This window comes from Triticum dicoccoides, chromosome 5B (genome assembly GCF_002162155.2).
Source record: "Triticum dicoccoides isolate Atlit2015 ecotype Zavitan chromosome 5B, WEW_v2.0, whole genome shotgun sequence".
NCBI lineage: Eukaryota > Viridiplantae > Streptophyta > Magnoliopsida > Poales > Poaceae > Triticum > Triticum dicoccoides.
This window is the reverse complement of record NC_041389.1, coordinates 712066924-712088466: the sequence shown is the minus strand read 5'-3', so window position 1 is coordinate 712088466 and position 21543 is coordinate 712066924. Positions and strand designations below refer to the sequence as shown.

The following is a 21543-nucleotide window of genomic DNA, read 5'->3' as shown; positions in this document are numbered from 1 at the left end:
CATCCTGCTGCCTCGTCTTCCCCCTCCTCCCCCGCGCCTCCACCAGCCTGGTGCTTCGCATGGCTCCTTCCCCTCCCGCACCGGACCGACAACAAGGTACTACGACGGTGACTTGGGTTAGGAGAAGGTGACGAGGGTTGCCGGGAGTGGAGGGATGGGGAGCAGCGGCGGAGGGATGGGGCACGATGGCGGAGGGAACCCTAGCACCGGGGCGTCTCGGGTTCTCGTGCGGGAGAGAGAGGTGTCTGTCGATTTTTTTCACTTAAAGATGAAACGTCATAGAGTGCCTCCCATTAGAGCCTGTTCCGCGGCGGGGTGGGCCTCCTTCCTGGGCCAGGTTCGCGACGAGGTGGGCTGCTTTCTTTCGGCCGAAACATTACAAAGAGGTCCCATAATTAGAATTAGTACCACCTCGGATAGCGAAAATAATATAAACTGACAGCGTAAATTCACGGGAAGAAACATATTGTGACGGTGAACCCAAGGAGTCAATCCTTGCTTTATTATTACTAGTAAAAATGCCCGTGCGTTGCAACGGGATGATATCACAAACTCTAACCCAATATGCACGGCTCAAAATCCCCACATATTCAAATCATCCATTACGAGATGACACCTATTTTAAAAATGTAGTAGTTAGTTTGAAGTTATTCAATCAGATACTGACTCGTTAATTCCTCTACAAAGAAATTAAAGATGAATCCTTCATCCCTTTGAATACTATGTTGTTCACCTTTTGTGATGCTTTTATTGGATAATGAACTTCAGAAACTCGCCCCATTTATCCATCTTCCTAACGTATAAAAGAGCCCATGCTTTGTAACGGGAAACAAAAATATTGATATATTTATGTTATTGTGACAAACACCAACATCTTGTTCATGTCCCTCTTCTTCATCGATCCAACGGCACCACACCAATAAATTACTTTTCTCTATATGGGACATGTCTCCATCTTAACCCTCGTAAGAATACTACTCATGCAACAATCATTAATTGTTAATATTTGTAAAATTTAACGATGAAGCAATGAATGAATCCAGCCCATCACAGTATGTTCTGTAAACAAGGTCGGCAATCCTATTGACCCCGCATGACCTGTGCGATATGATCAGGTCGTCCTGTGGGCACATTGAGCACGGACGTTTGCTTTGTTTTTCTTGGTTGTGATGGTCTCTTTCCCACGGATATGAACGTGAGTCTCCATACTTTTTTTGGGTTTAAATCTTGCACGCCTCAACTTCTCACGTATGTATCTCTCCCAATCTTTTGCATATCTTTTTTATGCCTCTATCTCTCATGTTTCACTCACTTCTCATGTACCCTTCTCTTTCATGTCTCTCTCTCAAACTCTCAGATCTCTCTCTCTCCTCTAAAAAGCCTGGATGACCAAATAAAAAACTATGAACATTTTCAAAAAATCATTTGAGCCTTCCTTCTATTTTATTTAATAGCCCTTTCAAATTCCTTTTGAGCCTTTCAAAAAAAACCATGCCTTTTTCTACTTCAAGGTAGACCCCCAAACTTTGCCGATATTTCTTCTATCTTTCCCCAAGTTCCATTAAAATTCTCAATATTTTTGGACACTTATAAAACCTAGTCCTAGAGTTTGAATTTAAACTTTCAATCATGACCATTTATATTTTATGGATCACGATCATTTTTGTGAGTCCAGGGAAAATAACCCCATGCCCAAACTCTTTTCCTAGAGCTCCTTTTCTTTCTCCAAATCTCTGGGTTCTTTTTGAGAAATAGAAAAAGTGAAAAACTGAAGGAAGAGAGGGAGAGAGAGCGCCAGCCGGCCCTTTTGGCCCAAGGCCCAGCCGCACCTCGTCAACCCTAGCCGCCGGGGGAGGGGAATCCTATTTGGCGCTTATGCGCCCGCTCGCAAACCGGCGCCTGCAGGGCGCGGCTAGTTGGGCCCGGCCCATCTTTCGCTTCCTTTATAGAAAAAGCTGATAAAAAAGGAATCATTGTTTGCCGGATTCGAACCTAGGACCTATAGGTTCGCAGAACAACGCAACAACCTAGGCCCAGCCGCACCTCGTCAACCCTAGCCGCCGGGGGAGGGGAATCCTATTTGGCGCTTATGCGCCCGCTCGCAAACCGGCGCCTGCAGGGCGCGGCTAGTTGGGCCCGGCCCATCTTCCGCTTCCTTTATAGAAAAAGCTGATAAAAAAGGAATCATTGTTTGCCGGATTCGAACCTAGGACCTATAGGTTCGCAGAACAACGCAACAACCACTAGAATAACGACCCACTTCTGCTAGTTTATTTCGTTTTTCGCTTCTTATTCTTTCCAAAGATCGCGATACCCGCGTATTTTTTCTTTTTCTTGTTTTTTCTCTGTTTCTCTTTTGTTTCCTTTTTCTTTTGCAAATGCGCGAAAATTTCTTAATTTTATTTTTATGAATCAATGAACTCTTTCTAAAATTTGTGAACTTTTTTGAGAATTGATGAACTTTTTCAAAATGGATGAACTTTTTTCAATTTTAATGAACTGTTTTTCAAATCCGTGAACTTTTTTCAAAACCCAGTGAACTACTTTTTCAAAATGGATGAACTTTTTTCAATTTTAATGAACTTTTTTTTCAAATCCGTGAACTTTTTTCAAAACCCGGTGAACTACTTTTTCAAAATGGATGAACTTTTTTAGATTTTAATGAACTTTTTTTCAAATCCGTGAACATTTTTCAAAACCCAGTGAACTACTTTTTCAAAATGGATGAACTTTTTTCAATTTTAATGAACTTTTTTTCAAATCTGTGAACTTTTTTCAGAATCAGTGATTTTTTTCAAATCCGTGAACTTTTTTCAGAACCCAGTGAACTTCTTTTGAATTCGTGATTTTTTTCATTCAAATTGGATGAACTTTTTTCATAACCTCGTGAACTATTTTCAAATTCGAGATTTTTTTAATTCGGAAACGATGAAAGTTTTGTCAAGTCAATTAACTTGTACTGACGAAAGGGTTAAGTAGATTGTTTCCTCGCCGTACGGAAGGAAGTCCAACGTGGCCTAGTGGTTAAGCACTTTGTGTCATGGGCGGTAGGAGTTCGAGTCCCGCTTCACCTTTTTATACTGTAATTTTTGAGCAGATTTCTCGCCGGCCCGCTATGCCGCGGCTGCGAGCGCCAGCAGCGCTAACGGCGCTTAAAGCGCTGAGTAGGAGCTCCCGCCAGGGGAGAGGCTCGCTCGATCGCAATCCCCACTCTTCCGAGCCCCCTCGTCCTCCTCTCGATCCCCAGCCACCAGAGAGACACGCACGAGAGAGAGGTTCGGCCGCCGCCGCCCCTCGCACGCTTGCCTCCGGCCGGAAACTTCGCCACCCGATGCCGTGCCTCCGGCAAGCTCCGCCTCTCCTCCTCCCGTTTTCCCTCCTCGCGCCGTCCTGCTCGAAGCAGCCATGCTCTGCCGTGGTCTGCAGTGAGCGTCGCTAACCCCGCGCCTTCCCTGCCGCTCCCCTACCCCATTGAGGACGAGGCTGGCGAGTCCTGCCGTCGTCCCGAGGTAATCCGCTGCCGTCCCTCTCCTCGTTCCCTTTCTCTTCTCTGCCATGGCCACCCGCAGGAGCTCGAGCTCACCCCGCACCTCCTTCCTGTTGTCCTTCTCGCCGTCGCCTGGATCCACGCCTCCCCATACCCTGCAAGTCCCGCCACGCCACCCTCCTCTGCATCGAGACGCGTCGCCGCCTCAAGTGCCTGCCTCGCCTCCCCATGCGTGGATTTGGTCGCCTTCGAACCATTCCCGCCAGAATCCGGTGTGATCCGGCCGGAGAATGAACGCCGCCACGGCCATCTTCGTCACTGCACGCCCCATGTTGCTTTTAGTAAAATTGAAACGTTTTTCTCAGATTAAAAGAGGACAGCGTTTTAGATAACTAAAACAGCAGGGACTTTTGCGTAAAAACGCCGCGACGGTGAACCCGGAGACTCAATCCGTGCTTTATTATTAGGGAGAGATTAGGGAAAGATATAAGGAAGCAGTACTATAGGTTACATGTTTTATTACAAAGAAAAGGACTAACAATTTAACAGAACTGATTGCTTACGATTACACATTTTATTATTCTTAGAAACTACAATAGCTAGAATATAGTATAAATCAAACGAAAGATAGAGAGAGAGAGTACAAGCTGCTAGGAGTAAGAGGTAACTTTTGCATCCCACACGCCAAGAGCTGGATGTACGACTTTAAATCAAGCGCCTATTTCTTGCCTGCAAGCAATACTCGACGACGGTATTCTGTGAGAGCCCAGATAGGGAAGACATTCCTGTGCTGGGAGTAACTGGCCATGGCAGTTTGGAGAAAAACTCCAATGATCTCCTGTTGTTGACCGAATTTTTTGTCAGCACAATGCAACATTATAAATAATCATTACACCAAAATGTAACAGTGCATAAACTAAATATGTTCGGAATAGGAGTTTCTGTGTAAGTAAAATAAATATGTACTGTCATTTCAAATCATCAGTGGTTGATACATGGTCTCTGACCATATTCAATACAATGCAAAACTGTGTACAAACATAAGCACACAACATGTTCACGCATATTATATTTAAGCATATATTGAGATAAAAAAAATAGGAAACCTGCGTGAGCCCACTATCTTTTATTTTTTATTCTATTCATGGTATGTTTAGCAAATATAATAATATCATATCTATAAGATTTGTTTGTTTATCATGAAAACTATGGCACAAAGAATAGTAATTTAGTCCAATGTTGATTTTATGTAAGAAATAAGAAATCACCCACATCCATTCTTAAACGTCGATATATTCATCATGTTCCAACCATTTATCTGCCTAGGTGTTGTTCTACCTATATGTGAGCACCATGTGATGGACCCATTTTGATTAACGTTGAACATGCATACAAAAACATCAAGATATGCTCAAATGTAGAAGCTTCACAGTTGTGTGAAGCTTGCCCAGATGGTTCCTAATATGGTCATAATCATTTAGCTTCCTCATGGGCCACATAAAATGTTTTGTGAGGTGGAATGTTGAACTCAATAGGGCTAATAAGCTAGGATAGTTTCCAATTTTGGAAGGATTGGTAATCCTCCAACTGTAGGAATCTTGTTATCTATAATATCCACTAGATTGCCAGCAATTTTATCAACATCGTCCCAACCAAAGGCTTAGTGATGACTATCTCTTTAATGAATAATTTAACTCAGTAAGGAAAATAGTAGTAAAGGTGAAACCCAACATATTTCCTCTAGCATTCATTGTAGTATAGAATCAAGAATAAGTGAGGTATAATAAGGTACTAATGCTTGTTTATCCATGGAGCTTATTACCATCCTAGTTTAGAATTCAGTAATATCCCTTGGTATGTCCCAATGGTAGTAAAACGACCTTTCTATGCACAGCTATTACTTACCTGCTGTGGAAATTCTCCATCATCTAATTGTAAATTGAGCAAAACCTTAGCTGCTCGATGTAGAGGCATTGGATCTCGTTCGGCCTATAACAACACCTTGAATTAGTTTCCTTTCCGAATGTACACGTCTTATGAAAATCCACAAGCGAAATGCAAAAAAAAAAAGCAGACCTGCCCTGCATCAATTAGTGTTAGCATGGCCCAGGCAGTGTGTGTACCATGAGGTCGGTTGCCTTTTAGATTTGTGTAAACCTGATTCAATGCAATTCATAATATGGTTGGTCAGCTCTCGGTTACAGGGTTGTTATTATACTCTAGATTTAGGGCCTATATAGGTGTATTGGTGTTTAGAACCTTATCTAGCACAATCTAAGATTCCTCAATCCACAACTATAAGCTGTTTTGAACAATTTCTAGCTAGAACAAACAACCCCGGTAGTGTTCATTTTTTTGACTCCTTACAGAAATTATAGAGAAACACTAATTCCTGAAAGACCAGCTTGCAACGCTAGCTACAGAAAATCCTGACCCCTAAATACCACCTTCAAACAATTTGACAAATTGAGGTCAGTGTTACCTCGTCATGACTTGACAGATAGCTCTCTCCCCAGCCACCCGAAGGAAGCTCTTTTGACAAGAGAAATTCACAAGCCTTTCTGATCGCAGCACTATTCTTGAATGTCCTACCAACAGAAACTAATCCTTCCACTGCAAACCATGTGGCATAAGTAAAACAAATTCCCCACGAGCCATACCTGTTAGGACATAGTTTTCGAACAATTAGAACTAAGTAGATATTATATAATCAGCATATAGTATTTGTAGTTATGTATGCATAGTGTACTCATACTAACCATGAACCATCTCTTCTTTGAGAAATCTCAATGAAATCAGCGCCTTTTCTGATACAATTTTCCACCTCTTCCTTGCGGTGCCCAGGGTTAAGCTCTGTGAATAATGCTAGACATTGAATTGATGATGATGTACATTCGACATACCTGCCAATTCAGATTTATGTGATTGGATCTTTTCATATAAATGAGAAAAACGAAGTATATATAAGAACTGAACATCGATAGGTTATCTCATCTTACGAGTATTCAATCATAACGCGCCCAAATGAGTCAGAAGGATTAAAATCCTGAATTTAAACAAAACATGTCAGTATAGATAAATGTAGTCACATTGATGAAAGTAGCTTTGCTTTTCAACAAAGCAAGAGTGTAATTATAGTGATAATCAGATATATTTTTAATTTATATATTTATATGTGCAATATATTTAGCAAAGTTAATAGTCGATTACCGGTATAACTTTGCATGCTATATTGCACTACTTGAGTTTATACAACACTAAGATAAAATTCTAAGTTTTGGTGCAGAGTATTTGGTTATCTCTGTTTGTCTCATTTGCTTGACTTCTTATTTTATTAGTAGATTTAGATAGGTTATAAGTGATATGCTTTGGTTGTTGTTGTAGATCTAACAAATCCAGCTTATGTAATACCCGTGGTTTACTGCTGTGTGTTTTCTGTTCATGCAAATTCATCACCGCTTGAGATGCGCACCAATGTGTGCACATCTCTTTCTATCTTCAAAGCTTTCATTTAGTGATGAAATCAAGGAAAAATATAACTTGCTAAATATTAACACAAGAAAGGAGGATCCTGAAAGAAGTCAATTTCTCACCTCCAACCATGCATAAGACCTTACAGGTTCAAATGATGAAATGCCGCCATTATTATTCTGTGAATGTTAATCAACACAAACATATCAGACAAAAGCCTCATCAAAGAGAAACTGCTGATAAAGATACTTCATGAACATAAATGTTTCAACATAGAAAATTGGAAATACTATCTATATACAACCATCATAAATTGGATTCTTGCCCTTCATGTTTTGATCTGACAAAAGTAAATTGGAAATCACAATACAAGACAGACTTTGGGCAACACATGGGGCATGTGTTGCTATGAGTCATGTTTAGCATCGCATATAGTATGTGTTGTGGAACTGTAGAGGATATTGCAACACTCCAATCATGTTCCATCCTAGCGTGTTGTGTCAATATTCTTTGCATCACATATGATTTTGTTTGTATTTTATGAGATCATGCCATTTTAGTTAGACGACAATCAGGGCCCCATTTGGTAAAAAACTGCATAATAAAACTGAAAGGGAAAAATGACAAAAATGGATATTGTCTTTTGAATGTGTACTACTCCATGTCCATACGTAAGATTGGAGGAGCCAACCAATTGAAGAGAAGGTTATATTGTTTATATTGCATGAAAGAAACGATAACTATATAATGTTTGAACAATTACCCACCACTAATTTCTCAACATCTTTATTAGGCCCACTCTGCAAATTGAGAGCCCTAACTCCCTTACCCCACGATATCCCAGCACCGCAGTCATTCCTCTCGCTCTCACGACTCCATGCATGTCCTCTGGCTGGTCTTCTACAAATAGGAGTCAGCTGACATTTGTTGTGCCACTGCTAGCATTGACGTTGGCGAGGAACAACGGAGATGCATCACCCTGCTAGCCATCTCTAGTTAATGCAGTTACTTGCGTTGATGGTGGCATTGGATCGGCGCCCCTTCCCACCTCCTTGGTTGATGAACAGCATAAGACCATTGATGATGGAATCTCACAGTGTCGGGAAGCCATGATGCCCAAACGCTCCAAAAAGTTGGTTTGGTCTGATCCTCGGAAGAAAACTTCATCCATTCTAATTGATTATTGGCATGTTATTTAAAACTTTGTTTTTGCTTCTCTTTTCATGATAATTCATAATCAACAAGATGTGGGCTTGTGATATTAGCAAAGTTTTAACACCCCACCTATTGGAAGCCAATAGTAGTAGTGGTTAGGCCAAGAGACCCATCAGTGGAAGTGTAGTTGTGGGATTAGCCTCATGTTCGGTATTTAGGTGGGTATGAGTCATTGTATAACCATCGGTGTTCCAATCAACCTGCTGGTTAACCCATTTACACGAAGTGAGGACCGAAGCATAAAAGGACCGTTACACATTAATTTGTGTGCCGTCCTATGTGAGGGCTGGGCGGTAAGCAGATCATGATCGCCAGATTTTTATAGTGGTATTAGAGTATAATCGCACTATAGACCGAGAGAAGATCCTAGGTATCCACAGTACGTATATATGGTATGCTGCCAAGGGTGTCAGCTCTTAAGGGGGTGGCTGTACCACCCTAGTTGTTGAAAGCACGTAGCAGTTATGGTTTGCGGCCAAGAGGCCCAGAAGTGGAAGTGGGGTTGTAGGATTAGTCACATATTGGTTATTTAGGTGGGCAAGGGTCAGCATATAACCCTCGCTGTTCATCCCATAGAATATCTCGGTTGACCCTTTTACTTGAATTGAGGACGAAAGCATAAGAGGAATGCAATGCATGACCTCACGTGCCGCCCCACGTGGGGATTGGGCGGTAAGCAGCTCTTGGAGAAGGGAGAGATTACACATAAAGGAACATACCGTCTGTGTTCGAATGCCCGTGAGACAGAATTATAACCTAGCCATTGATATATTATTCAACTCTGTTGTATTTTTACCAAAATATTTCGGTGATATTTGAATCATTGATTGCACATTAACATAATTGGGTTAAATGCTCACCTTAGCTCTTCCTTTAATATATTATCAGTGATTTCTTTTTTAAGTCTATATTTGTGTTTTGTGTTGCATACTTACTTTTTTATGTTCTTCAAAGAATATATCTCATGATCAAGATTTAAGTATATATAAAAAAGTATTTATTCTTCATGACGAGAAGGCAGCATACATATCCAAAATATGTATGTGGAAATCGAGAAATAGATTGGAACGGTTTAATCAAGCCGTGAACTGTTTTTGGTTCTCCTGAATTAGATAGGGAATATAGGAGTTTGAATTATGGATGGCTTAAGCATTGCCCAGGCGCTAGGAAGAGCTCCACCTCTTTGCTTTCAGTTCTGCTATTAATAACGCGTTTCCCCATTTTTTTTGAATAATTATGTCGCCATATGCAATGTTTTCCTTGTTTTCTGTATCTTTTTATGTTCATTAGCCAAAAGTGCAAATTCCTATGATAGCCTAGCTAGGCATAGCCTAGGAATGCCTAGATGCTAGGCATTGCTCAACTGCTCACTTCATTCCTCCGTTTTTTTAAACACTGGTGACAGGTAATCAATATAAATACATTTATGCTATAAAATAAATATTTTTTGGTTGTTAGATCTAGCAGTCTGTGTTAGAGGTGTCACAACACGGCAACACATTTTCTTATCTAGAAAATCATTCAATCATGTGCTGCAATTTTATTCTTAGCAAAACCATTTGCAGGCTCTAGCCACACTTTATTATGCATCCAGCAAACATATAGATGTTTTGCTAGTCCTGTGATAGTCCATGTGCTTTATATAACTGTATTTCTATAGGCATTATAGCAGAGAAATCCACAAAGTTGCGATCCAGCAGAACTGAAGCATAAGAGTTCTGACATTCCACTGGTTTTGTCGTGCCTCAAAGACTCAGTAGTGAGTATGCACACCATGTATTGTTTTCAACTTAAAAGTGAATATGCGGTTTAAAATCTTATTATTAACTATTTTGTAGAATGGTAACATAAGTTTGAATGATGCTTACCATGAAAGACATCAGAACATTGATACCATCATATTGTCTAGAAATTTCCAGTGGTTTTCCAACGATTTCAGGAGAAATCTTTGATAACAACAGACATGCCTGTGTAAATGTAAAAGTAGCAGCATCAATACTTAAGAAAATCACAGAAATCTATCAGGTAGTCAAAATATGAAATCAATAGTTGGCCCATACGAGGTTCTAAGAACCAACAGCAATAAACTATTTTTACAGGCTATAACAGATTGTGATATTTCTTCAATTGAGCCAGGTCCAGCCTGAACAGACTCTATAGTGTGTGATGTGCGTGGCTACATGGCAAAAGCAAATATAAATATTTGGAGACCAAAAATTGGGCACCGTCCCCCTGTCTGTTCCATCTTCAGTTTCAGCCTCTACCTCCTAATCCTTATTGGAGTCGTTGTTGGCAGGGGAATCCACCCCTTACAAGTAGTTTAAATTGATTATACAACATCTTAGATTTCCAATTTCATTGGGTTTCAAATGGATTTTTATATGTGTTGTCGCTCCTTAACATGTCGGTTAAAACAACAAGACTATGAGCAAGGGTACACGAAGGAGCTGAAATTCAGGAATAGGCGGACAAGGAAAAAAAAGGTAATTTTCTTTCATGCCCCACATGTGGGTCCCTTCTAGAATTTAATTTAATTTAACAGTGAGCTCGGTACCCTGCACCAACTTTAAAGTCAATGTTGGTAGTAATGATGTCTAGAGAAAGTTTCTTATCTAAACTAATAAAGAATGAATCCCTGTGACTCTTGTTTTCACTCCCTACATCCTATACCCATCAATCTAGAGCCTTGGACTTATAGGGGACTATCCATCTAACCACATGATTGGAGAGGACCCACCGGATGAAGAATTCCTTCACTCAGACTTTTTCCACCCACCCCATGGTTAGCTCCATCTGTACCCAGACGGGTTGATTTCATTGCTATAAACCCCTGCGATCTTTAAACTCATTTAAAAAAAAATTCTTTCCATATCCAAAGGTTTCTTAATTGCTTTCCACATGAAAGTTATTAATTGATAAATATAATTATAAATATTACAAATTTGTGTGTGACATGCGATATTTAGTTTTCTTTAAAGACATTGTATATATCGTATTTTATATTCTATCGCTATAAATTCATCTTAATATATGTTGCATGAATGGATATTCCTGCATGCGTGTCGTACGTACCAACCTGCTAGTGCATATCAAAGCAACACTTTTTTTAGTATATGCATGAGCACATAACGTGTTCAATACACAAATTGAAAGAAATTAAATTAGGCAAAAAAGTTCTGTATTGGTAATATGGAAAATATAATTTTGCACCTTTAATGCTGTTGCAGTGCAATCTGAAACTTGCCAACCATCATCAGCTGTAGTAAATGTCCAACCACCTTTGCAAATATGGCGATACCAGTGGTTGAAATCTCTGGGGCAATCCTCAAGCAACTTCAATAGTAAAAAAAAATACTTATTTGTAAGTACTCTACTATCGAATGAAATTGACATTTTTCAGACAAATTTGATGTCGAGTATAGCATGAATGTACCTGTGACTTCTTAAGGAAGGAGTGCGCTCTTTTAAGAGTTGGTCCAAGCTCATTGACAAGGTCAGTAGCCACAAGGGCCTCAACTGTGAAACCTGCGTCCCAGACCTGGCTGCCATCGTAAATCTGCAGTGGAGGGCGTATAAAAGTTGAAACCCCACTATGGCCCAATAGGGCGTTAACTTGCATAAAATAGGGGCGCTAGTGCTGCACTACAGATATCTCTGTTATGGATAATAATTTTATGATTTGTACGCTAGCAGAGCTTGTGCGTGCCAGGTTAGACTTCCTGGACAACTTCACGTAGCTGGGGTAGCCGAAATCTATTACTCCCTCCGTCCCATAATGTAAGACGTTTTTTGACACTAGTGTAGTGTCAAAAAACGTCTTACATTATGGGACAGAGGGAGTACTAGCTAGTGGGCACCCATGTTCCAGTAGACTATCTGAAAGTAAATAGGACTTGACAACAACAAACAACAACAACAACCAAGCTTTTTAGTCCCAAACAAGTTGAGCTAGGCTATAGATGAAACCCGCATTACCCAAAGACCAAAGGGAGATGGCAGGCAAAATAAAAGAGGAAAAGGGCTATAATAAACCAAAATGAAAAGGGAAGAAAAAAGGCAATGACAAAACAAACCCAAATAAAAGGAAGGAAACGGCAAAAAAAAAACACAAAAGGGTAAAAGGGAAGAAAACAAAAAAAATCAAGGTTGACACATGAATCGCTAGCTTCCACTCTCTCATATCTAAGGCTAGCTCTTTGGCGATATTTCAATCCTTCAAATCTCTCTTTTGGGACTCCTTCCATGTCAAATTTAGTCTTCCATTAACTCTCTTCCCATTATCGGGCTGACTTATTAGCCTGCTATGAACGGGTGCCTCTTATGGCCTCCGTTCCCCATGTCCAAACCATCTCAAACGATGTTGCACAAGCTTCTCCTCAATTGGTGCCACCTATATTCTCTGTCGTATGTTAGCATTGCGAACACGATCTCCTCTTGTGTGGCCATAAATCCATTGTAACATGTGCATCTCGGCTACACTTAGCTATTCGACATGTTGCCTTTTAGTAGGCCAACATTCTGCTCCATATAACATTGCAAGTCGGATCGTCGTCCTATAAAATTTGCCTTTTAGCTTTTGTGGCACCCTATTGTCGCATGGGACACTAGAAGCTTGGAGCCACACCAACCATCTGGCTTTCATTCTATGGCTAATGACTTCATTGGTATCCTCATCCTTATGCAACATAGATCCCAAGTAGCGAAAAGTGACATTTTTGGGTACCACCTAACCCTCAATTGTAACATCTCCCTACACCTATGTAGTAGCACTGAAATCACACCTCATGTACTTTGTTCTAGACCTACTGAGCCTAAAATCTTTTGACTCCAAAGGCCTTATTCGTAATTCTAACTTTTGATTAACCCTCGTCATGCTCTTAACCACTAACACCGCATCATCCGCAAGAGCATACACCAAGGGATATCTCCTTATATACCTCTTGTGGCCTCATCCATAACCAAAGAAAATAGATAAGGGCTCAGAGCCGACCCTTGGTACATCGGTGTCTCCATCACTTGTTGAGACACTTGTCATAACATTATTGTACATATTCTTCATGAGAATAGTGTACTTTATTGACACTTTGTGCCTTTCTAAGGCCCACTGCATGACCACAGGCGAGTCTTCATTGAGGCCAGGGTGGGCCATGTCTCACCGGCCTGCTCAAATTTACGTCAAATAAATAGTAAATTTGTTATTGTTATCATTTTTTTCTAAATTAATGAGCCCCCCCCAATCCATGGCTCAAGCTTCGCCACTACACATGGCATTCCTCAACACTTTGTCATCAGCCTGCTCCAACTCAATGAAGACCATATGCAGGTCTTTCTTTTGTTTCCTTTATCTCTCCATAAGTTGCCTTATCAAGAAACCCGCCTCCATAGTCAATCTCCCGGGAATGAAACCAAATTGGTTTTTTGAGACGTTAGTCAATCCATTTAGACGATGTTCAGTAAACCTTTCCTATAGTTTTCATTATATGGATCATTAGTTTGATCCCCCAATAATTAGTACAACTTTGAACACCCCCTTATTCTTGAAGATTGGTATTAAAATACTACGTTTCCACTCATCTGGCATCTTATTTGATCAGAAGATAAGGTTGAACAACTTATTGAGTAGATCCATCGCTATGTCCCCAAGACATCTCCACACTTCAATGGTGATCCCATCCGGGCCAACCGTCTTGCCTCCTTTCATCCTTTACAATGCATATTTGACCTCAAATTTTTGAATCCTATGCCCCAAGTGCATGTTGAGGTCGTCGGAAGAGGTGTCCAAATCAATGGACGGGCTTCCACTATCTTTGTTGAAGAGTTTGTTGAATTACCCCCACCATATGTTCTTCATCTCTATGTATTTTACTAGGAGTTGCTCTGTCTCATCCTTAATGCATTTAACTTGGATGATGTCCCTTGTCTTCCTCTCTCTAGTTTTGTCCATCTTATAGATGTCCTACTCCCCTTCATTCTGCCCTTCCTTCGTGCCCAGTCGTCTAAAACACTCTTTCTTCTCTTTATAGCCTTCTGGGCATTCTCATTCCACCACCATGTATACTTAGCTTCATGCCTATACCTCCTCTAGTCACTCCGAGCTCCTCTGAGGCCACTGACCTAATGAAAGGGGCCAACTTCATCCATATGTTGTTTGCATCACCTCCTTCATCCAAGGGCCCTCTTCGATAACCCTCTCCTTGAAAGTATGTGTTGACTCTTCTGAGCTTCCACCACTTTGTCTTTGTCAATTTGATGAGCTTACTCCGTTGAGTGCGTACCCAAAAACGAAAATCTGTTGTCACAAGCTTATCTTGAGGCACCCCACACTCTCTAGGTATCATCTTACAATCTAAGCAAGCATCCCTATCCACTTTTCTCGAGAGGATGAAATAAATTTGGATATAGTGTTCACCACTGCTAAAGGTGACTAGATGAGAGTCTCTCTTTCTAAAGAAGGTATTCTCTACAATTAAGTCGTAGGCCAAAGAAAAGTTCAAAGCACCCACCCCATCTTGGTTCTACTCTTGAACCTGAAACCCCCATGCACCCCCTCAAAGCCTACTCTAGACGAGCCTACATGCCCATTGAGGATCCTCCTATAAAGAGCTTCTCAGCGATAGGTACACTACTGACCAATGCATCCATCTCGTACCCGAAATGCGTCTTAATGCTCTCATTGAGATATATTTGAGGGGATTCTAGTAACATTAAGAGCCAAATCACCAGTGTTCAGTTTCACTAAAATAGTCCTATCTCCTTGCTCTTGATGTCAACCATCCCATCCTTAATGTTCTTGTAGATCACGATGCTAACTCCACTTTTGGTTCCAGTACCATAGCTTGAAACCGGTATCTTCCACCTCCTTCGAATGAAAAGAACATTCACACATCACCTAATCGTTGTATCAACTACCTCTTGGAGCCTACCCATGAGCTACCCTACATTACAAGTACCCACACACAACCTAGTAGGCTCAACTAGCTTCCTTACCCTTCTCATCCTTCTACTCAAATGCGAAGACCCTTGAGGCACATTCAGAGCTGGTTGAAGGGCATCCACAACTTCCAGAGCACAATTCTTAAGCACTTTATCTAACCTTTCTAGCTTTGGAGCATTAGTCTTGGATAGATCGGACAGCTCTTTCATCTGAGTGAGAATGGTGATCTAAGCTTCTTCATGGGAAAATCTTTTTGATGAAGCCCTTGAGCAAGGAGGCAGTAGATGCATTTTGTTTTCACTACATCCAGACGGCGATGTAGCGCGTCACTAAGGATGCAATGATCCGATCCTTGCTCACTTATCACCGTATCCAGGTCAAGATATGGCACACCAGCAAGGGGGTGGCAGCCCGACCCTTGCCCATTTAACACCATACCCGGGTTTCGATATGGCGTCTTGCTAAGAGGGTTACACCTCCACGATTTTTTATAGGATTTAATCTCCATAAGAATGGCTTCAATAGTTATTGGCTCACCACATCTATCACAACCCCTCCTGCTTTATCCAGGCTTGTGACCGACTATGTTGGAATAACATAGGCGGATATACATAGAACCTCACTGTTGGAAATATGCCCTAGATGTAATAATATTTGTATTATTATATTTCTGTATTCATAATTAAAGAGTTTATATGATATGCTATAGCTGCTATGATCCTACAATATGAAATTCAGTGGTAACTCATGTGCGCGTGTGGAATGATAAACGGTTAAATAAAAGGTTCCTAGTCTTGCCTCCAGGACTAGCTCAAGTGTTGTTGGTGATCACGTTTTCCAGATCTTAGGATATCATTAAGTGTAAAGGATAGTTCTAAAACAACATTGATATTATGACGTTGAAGAATGATCATATTGAATCGACCAAAACATGGCTATTATGAATTGTCTTTACATCGTCTGTAATCAACTATAATAATACAGAGTGTTAACGTGTGATTTTTCTCCTTAGACCATGAGAGTATCATCGTCACTACTTACTGATAGAGATAACCTACATATTACATGTGACGATGGCTGGAGCCATGAGATTTCCACATTAATGTAAATATCATAGAGATAGCCTACATGTTACACGTGCCGATGGCAAGCGTACACGGAGGACCACGACGTGGAGAAGGTGTCCTAGGCGCGTGACGAGGAGCTATAATTTCATGCCATGGCAGAATTTCTGAATTTGTTGCCAAGACAAGATTTTCGAAAATTGTCGCCACAACAGCGTTTTTAAAACGGTTGCACGACAACGTGATAATCGTATCACAATGCTTCATCTGAAGACTGAAGATGGTCATGAATGATTACTAGAGCCGAGCTAAACCATACCATGCTTTTATGAATTTCCTGAGATGTGTATCCCTTTGTTGTTTCACCCTTTGATTGAGAAGTAGTCAATTAGTAGGGCGATCTCTCACAGTAAATATCAAGTTAAAAGGTGCCCTTCCTAGTGTTGCAACCGTCTATAACATGCAGCCTTTCGGAGTACTACATGCTACCATGAGTACAAACGGGAGGTGAAGTGCAAGGCGAGTGAGGTAAGACTTGACAACAACAAACACTCGGTTTTCTTGAAGTCCTGGTAGAAAAGTTTTGAGTTCGGAGCGTAAAGCATCGAAGGATGAACATGAGTCATATGGTGATATGATCGGCAAAATATTACCTACCGGTTGAAATTCACGTCATATGAGATGCTACCATCCATGTATGTGAATGAGATCAAGAACTTGAATCACTAGCTTTCAATTATGAGTGATATTGATTTGAGTGGGAGTGCATTTTTATATAAAACTAGATGATACCCCGCACGTTGTTGCGGGAATGTTTTGCAACATATTTCAATGTGATCTGTTGTATGAAACATGAATATTTGAAGTAATAATATAAAAATCTAAAACTAAAACTACAAATAATTTAATATTTTGATTACTATATAGTTGTAAAATGTTTTTTAAATATATATCGCATAATAGAATAAAATTCTCAAGTATGTTTGCATGCATGTTGAGATGAGACTTTTCTCATGCATGTCATGATGAAGTGACATGCTTGCATGTTGAGAGATATATGGTAGTGGAGGTGATCCTTTTCTCATGCATGTTGTGTGGTGACATGGCATGCTTGCATGTTGAGATAAATAGTTAGTGGGGGCTAGCTATTTAGATAGAGAAGATTTGTTTAAACACCAGTGCAACCTTAATTATGAATAAATGTCTAAATGAATTTTGTGTCTATGTGGTAGATCAATGGCTCGCAATATGTTCCTTAGCCCCTATGTTAGAGTAAGAAAAGTTGGCTGTTAATGGTGGAAACTACGCGGATTGGATCTGAAACCTCATATTTGTCCTCAGGAGTGCTAAGGAGTATGTGTTGGATCAACCCCTGGGTGATGCTCCGGCAAAGGATGCACCACCGGAAGAAGTTGTTGCTTATGCTGCTTGTAGTGATGACTATGATTCAGTCTAGTGCCTCATGTTAACTTGCATGGATCCTGAACTACAGAAGTGTTTTGACATGTCTACTACTAATTTTATAATTGCGTCACTGGAAGTTCTGTACAAGAAGCAGGCAAGAACCAAAAAACATTTAATTAACCAACGCCTTGACTGATTGCAAGATGAAAGAGGGTTCCTCAATGAGTGATCATATAGTTAAGCTTACTGCCTATGTTGATAGATTGGCTTCTCTGGCATTCAAAATTCCTCCAACACTCGGTACATATATTTTGCTTGTTTCACTCCCCCATCTTACGATGGATTTATCATAAATTACAACATGAAATGGATGTAGAAAGGTGCAAACGAGTTGTTTTCTTTGCTCAAAGCTACGAAAGATGGAATGTGGAAGAACAAAACAGTGTTGATGGTATAGTGTTGATGGTAAATAAGACCGCTAGTTTCAAGACGAAGGGCAAGTCCAAGAAAAAGAAATCTAATGAAGCCGATAAGACCGAGTCTCCGAAGAGGGACAAGGGCAGAGCCACTAAAGAGACTGAATGTTTCTACGGCAAACAGAAGGGACATTGGAAGCATAACTGTAAGAAGTATTTGGCGGATAAGAAGAACGGTTCTTCCAATAAAGGTATAATCGTTATTCTACATATAAATTTCTGTATGTCATGAGTATTTGATACTGATCGATTGCTCTCATTTTGCAAACCGATATAAGGACTATAGAGAGCTCACAAGGATAGAAGAAATGAAGCCATCATACAAGTCGGGAATAGTGATGGGATCGCTGGTCCGAGACCGTCGAAGTAGTGTCTTTAGTTTATCTTCAAGATTTATCTTAGAACTGAAATAATAGTTATTTTTCTTGAATTATGTAATGCATTATCCTATGGGTTATGCGATGGATATTCTCATAAGTTTTAAAAAATAGTTGTTCAAATTATTACGAGAATATGGTTTTTGATTAAACCTCTATTTTTTGATGATTTATTAATGACGAATCTTGAATTTTGTGATCTATAACATTGAATCTAAACATCTTGAGAAGACTGATAAAACAACTTGTGTGTGGCACTGCTTGGTTATGCTTGGTTGTATCGGATAATTAATCTTCATAGAGATGAAGTATAAAAGTCTTTTATTTGAATTGACTAAATACCTTGTGATGTATGAAGTCTGATGGATATGACAGGGCCCCGTAAATATTTATACTTCTTCAAATGTTACGAGTAAATATGATTTACTTGATAAAACATAAGGACTGAAATATTTGAAATAGTTCAAACAAATTCTGGATGAAGATATAATATCATTATGACAAAATATAAACATGATTCTTTTTTCATGAAGAAATATATCTAAGTCATATTTTTAGAAAGCAATTGAATAATTGTGAAATTATTACAATCATTGATCTTCTCTTATTAAATTTTTAGGGATTTATAAATTAATCAACAAAATATTCACTAAACAGATGCACCTTCTAAAGTTCTGATGAAAACTATAAAGAGTTATAGAATATTTTAGACCAATGCTTGATTGTAGGTTTTTGTGTTCTTTCCACACACAAAATTCGAGGACAAAATGTTTGTCAGAGAATGAATATTTTTTCGTAAAAGGTTTACTCGTTAAAGGAGTAAGAACTTATGAAGATTATTGAATCTCCAACTTAAGTTAAAACAAGACTAAACCAGAAATGTTCTGGAGTATTTTTGTCCATAAAACTGAGCAAAGAAACTACTACATTATATGTAGGAGCTTCGGTTAAGACTGTAACAAAAGATGAATGTCAAAAAAGATTATCGAATCTACTGAATACTTCGTCTAAGAAGAAGATAAACCTGCACACTACGAGGACGTAGTGATGGCGCCCAGCTAGAGGGGTATGGCTTAGAAAATTGAAATCGAAAGTGAAGTCCATATACCAGGAACAAGTTTTGAACCTAGTGAAACCTTCAAAAGGTGTGTTAGGCACAAAAATGTAAACGGATCTTCGAATATTCATGGATAATGATCCTGAAAGAAAAGTTTTACAAAAGAGTTTTGTAGGAATGGACAGTTGATCTTGTCAAATCTTCTTTTTAGCAGCAATACTAAAAGTACAAATGGATTACAATGGTGAGTGTTGTATATTATTGATATATAAACGATAAGTAACAAAACTATATTGAAAAATATTTCAAACAGGATGTGTAGAAGATACAACCAAAAGGTTTTGTTAGGAATACCAGAGTGATATATATATATATATATATATATATATATATATATATATATATATATATATATATATATATATATATATATATATATATATTTCAAGCCATGTGTATGATTTGAAATAAATTATCAATTGGCTGGAATTTGATGAAGTAATTGGAGAATTTAAACTTTATCAAGAAGCTTGTAGATACAAGAAGTTTAGTGGGAGCTCAATGCAATTTCTGATCTTACATATGTATAAACTAAATGTTGGTAGTAAGTACCATAGTGATCCTAGAGAGGTTCACTGGGGTAATTGCTTCAAGATTAAGTACCTCAGTTAGACAAAGGTTTTTCTTCTTGTCCAGATAGGAGATGAAGATATTGTTGTAAATAGTTACACAATTTTTTTGTTGCATAGGTTACACAAGACAACTTCATGACTGATATAAATAAACTATCGGGCTACAACTTTTAAAATAGTTTCAGAAAACAAATGTAATTGTGGATTTTATAAATGATATAGATTGAGGCTTGATAAGTTTTCAATAGAATATAATCTGGATAATTAAAAGTTTATTGATAGACTATGGTGTTGTTCCAAATGAAATTTGACTACATAAAGATATAGTAAATAGACTATATGGAGATATAATGTTACTATAAAATGGACTATATAGAGGTATATTGTTACCATTAATGCAACCTAAGAATTACACAGAAAAACCAGATATTACCGACACAAATAACATTAGGATTTGAAGAGTAGATCTGGCGACGAAGGCTCTACCACTAGCAAAGCACGAGCAACACCAGATAGACATGGGTGTTAGAAAAGCGTGCAACTAGATTATTGACTATAGTGCAAGTGGGAGAGTGTTAGAAACATGCCCTATTAGGATTAGTATTATTATATTTTTGTATTCATAATTAAAGATTTTACATTCTATGCTATAATAGCTATGATCCTGTACTGATAAAAGATTAAATAAAAGGTTCCTAGTCTTGCCTCTAGGACTAGATCAAGTGTTGTTGGTGATCACCTTTTTCGAATCTTAGGATATCGCTAAGTGTAAACGATAGTTCTAAAAGAACACTGAGATTATGACGTTGGAAGAATGATCATATTGAATTGACCCAAACTTGTCTGTTATGAAGAGTTTATATCGTATGTAATCAATTGTAATAGCATGGATTGTTAACGTGTGATGTTTCTCCTTAGACCATGAGAGTATCGTAGTCACTTCTTACCGTACGGTGCACTTTGGGGTTCCTCCAATGTCACTTGTAACACGGTGATCATAACGATAATTTACAGGCTCATCAGAAAGTTTGACATGGGACTAGATAGTTCGAGAGTGGGATCTGTCCCTCCAACGATGGAGAGATATTCTCAGGGCCCTCTTGGTGTGACGACATCCATCATCATTTGGCCAGACATAGGTGACTACATCACGAGGAAGTCGGAACATGACAACGAGAAAGAAGAACAAAACCGGTAACGAGGATAAAGATATAGTGAGCATGTGATGATTCAGAAGGATACCGATGCATCCTGGCTTTTGTGAAGTATCGCGAAGCAAAGAGAACATCACATGATAGAAAAAGGTTCACTCGAATATTATTAGTGTGCTCATAAGGATCGATATTTACGTCCATGGTTCCGCTATCGGTCATTGAAAGAACATACGGGGTCACAAGTTTAAGGAAATCTTGATCTGCTGAGTGTT

The 21543-nt window shown here is 39.2% G+C and overlaps 1 protein-coding gene across 1 annotated transcript in view; it reads right to left on the bottom strand.

The window, feature by feature from the left end:
* Window positions 1-3919: 3919 nt before the first annotated feature.
* The window catches only part of LOC119312872 (parkeol synthase-like), a 38003-nt gene continuing 20379 nt past the window's right edge, over window positions 3920-21543 (bottom strand). Inside the window, exons 9-18 of the mRNA XM_037588650.1 lie at window positions 11607-11729; window positions 11384-11506; window positions 10042-10140; window positions 7081-7137; window positions 6487-6533; window positions 6247-6390; window positions 5970-6147; window positions 5564-5644; window positions 5393-5476; window positions 3920-4325 (exon numbers count right to left, since the gene is read on the bottom strand). Coding sequence (XP_037444547.1) covers window positions 4206-4325; window positions 5393-5476; window positions 5564-5644; window positions 5970-6147; window positions 6247-6390; window positions 6487-6533; window positions 7081-7137; window positions 10042-10140; window positions 11384-11506; window positions 11607-11729 — 1056 coding nt within the window. The 3' untranslated portion in view covers window positions 3920-4205. The remainder of the gene's footprint in view (window positions 4326-5392; window positions 5477-5563; window positions 5645-5969; window positions 6148-6246; window positions 6391-6486; window positions 6534-7080; window positions 7138-10041; window positions 10141-11383; window positions 11507-11606; window positions 11730-21543) is intronic.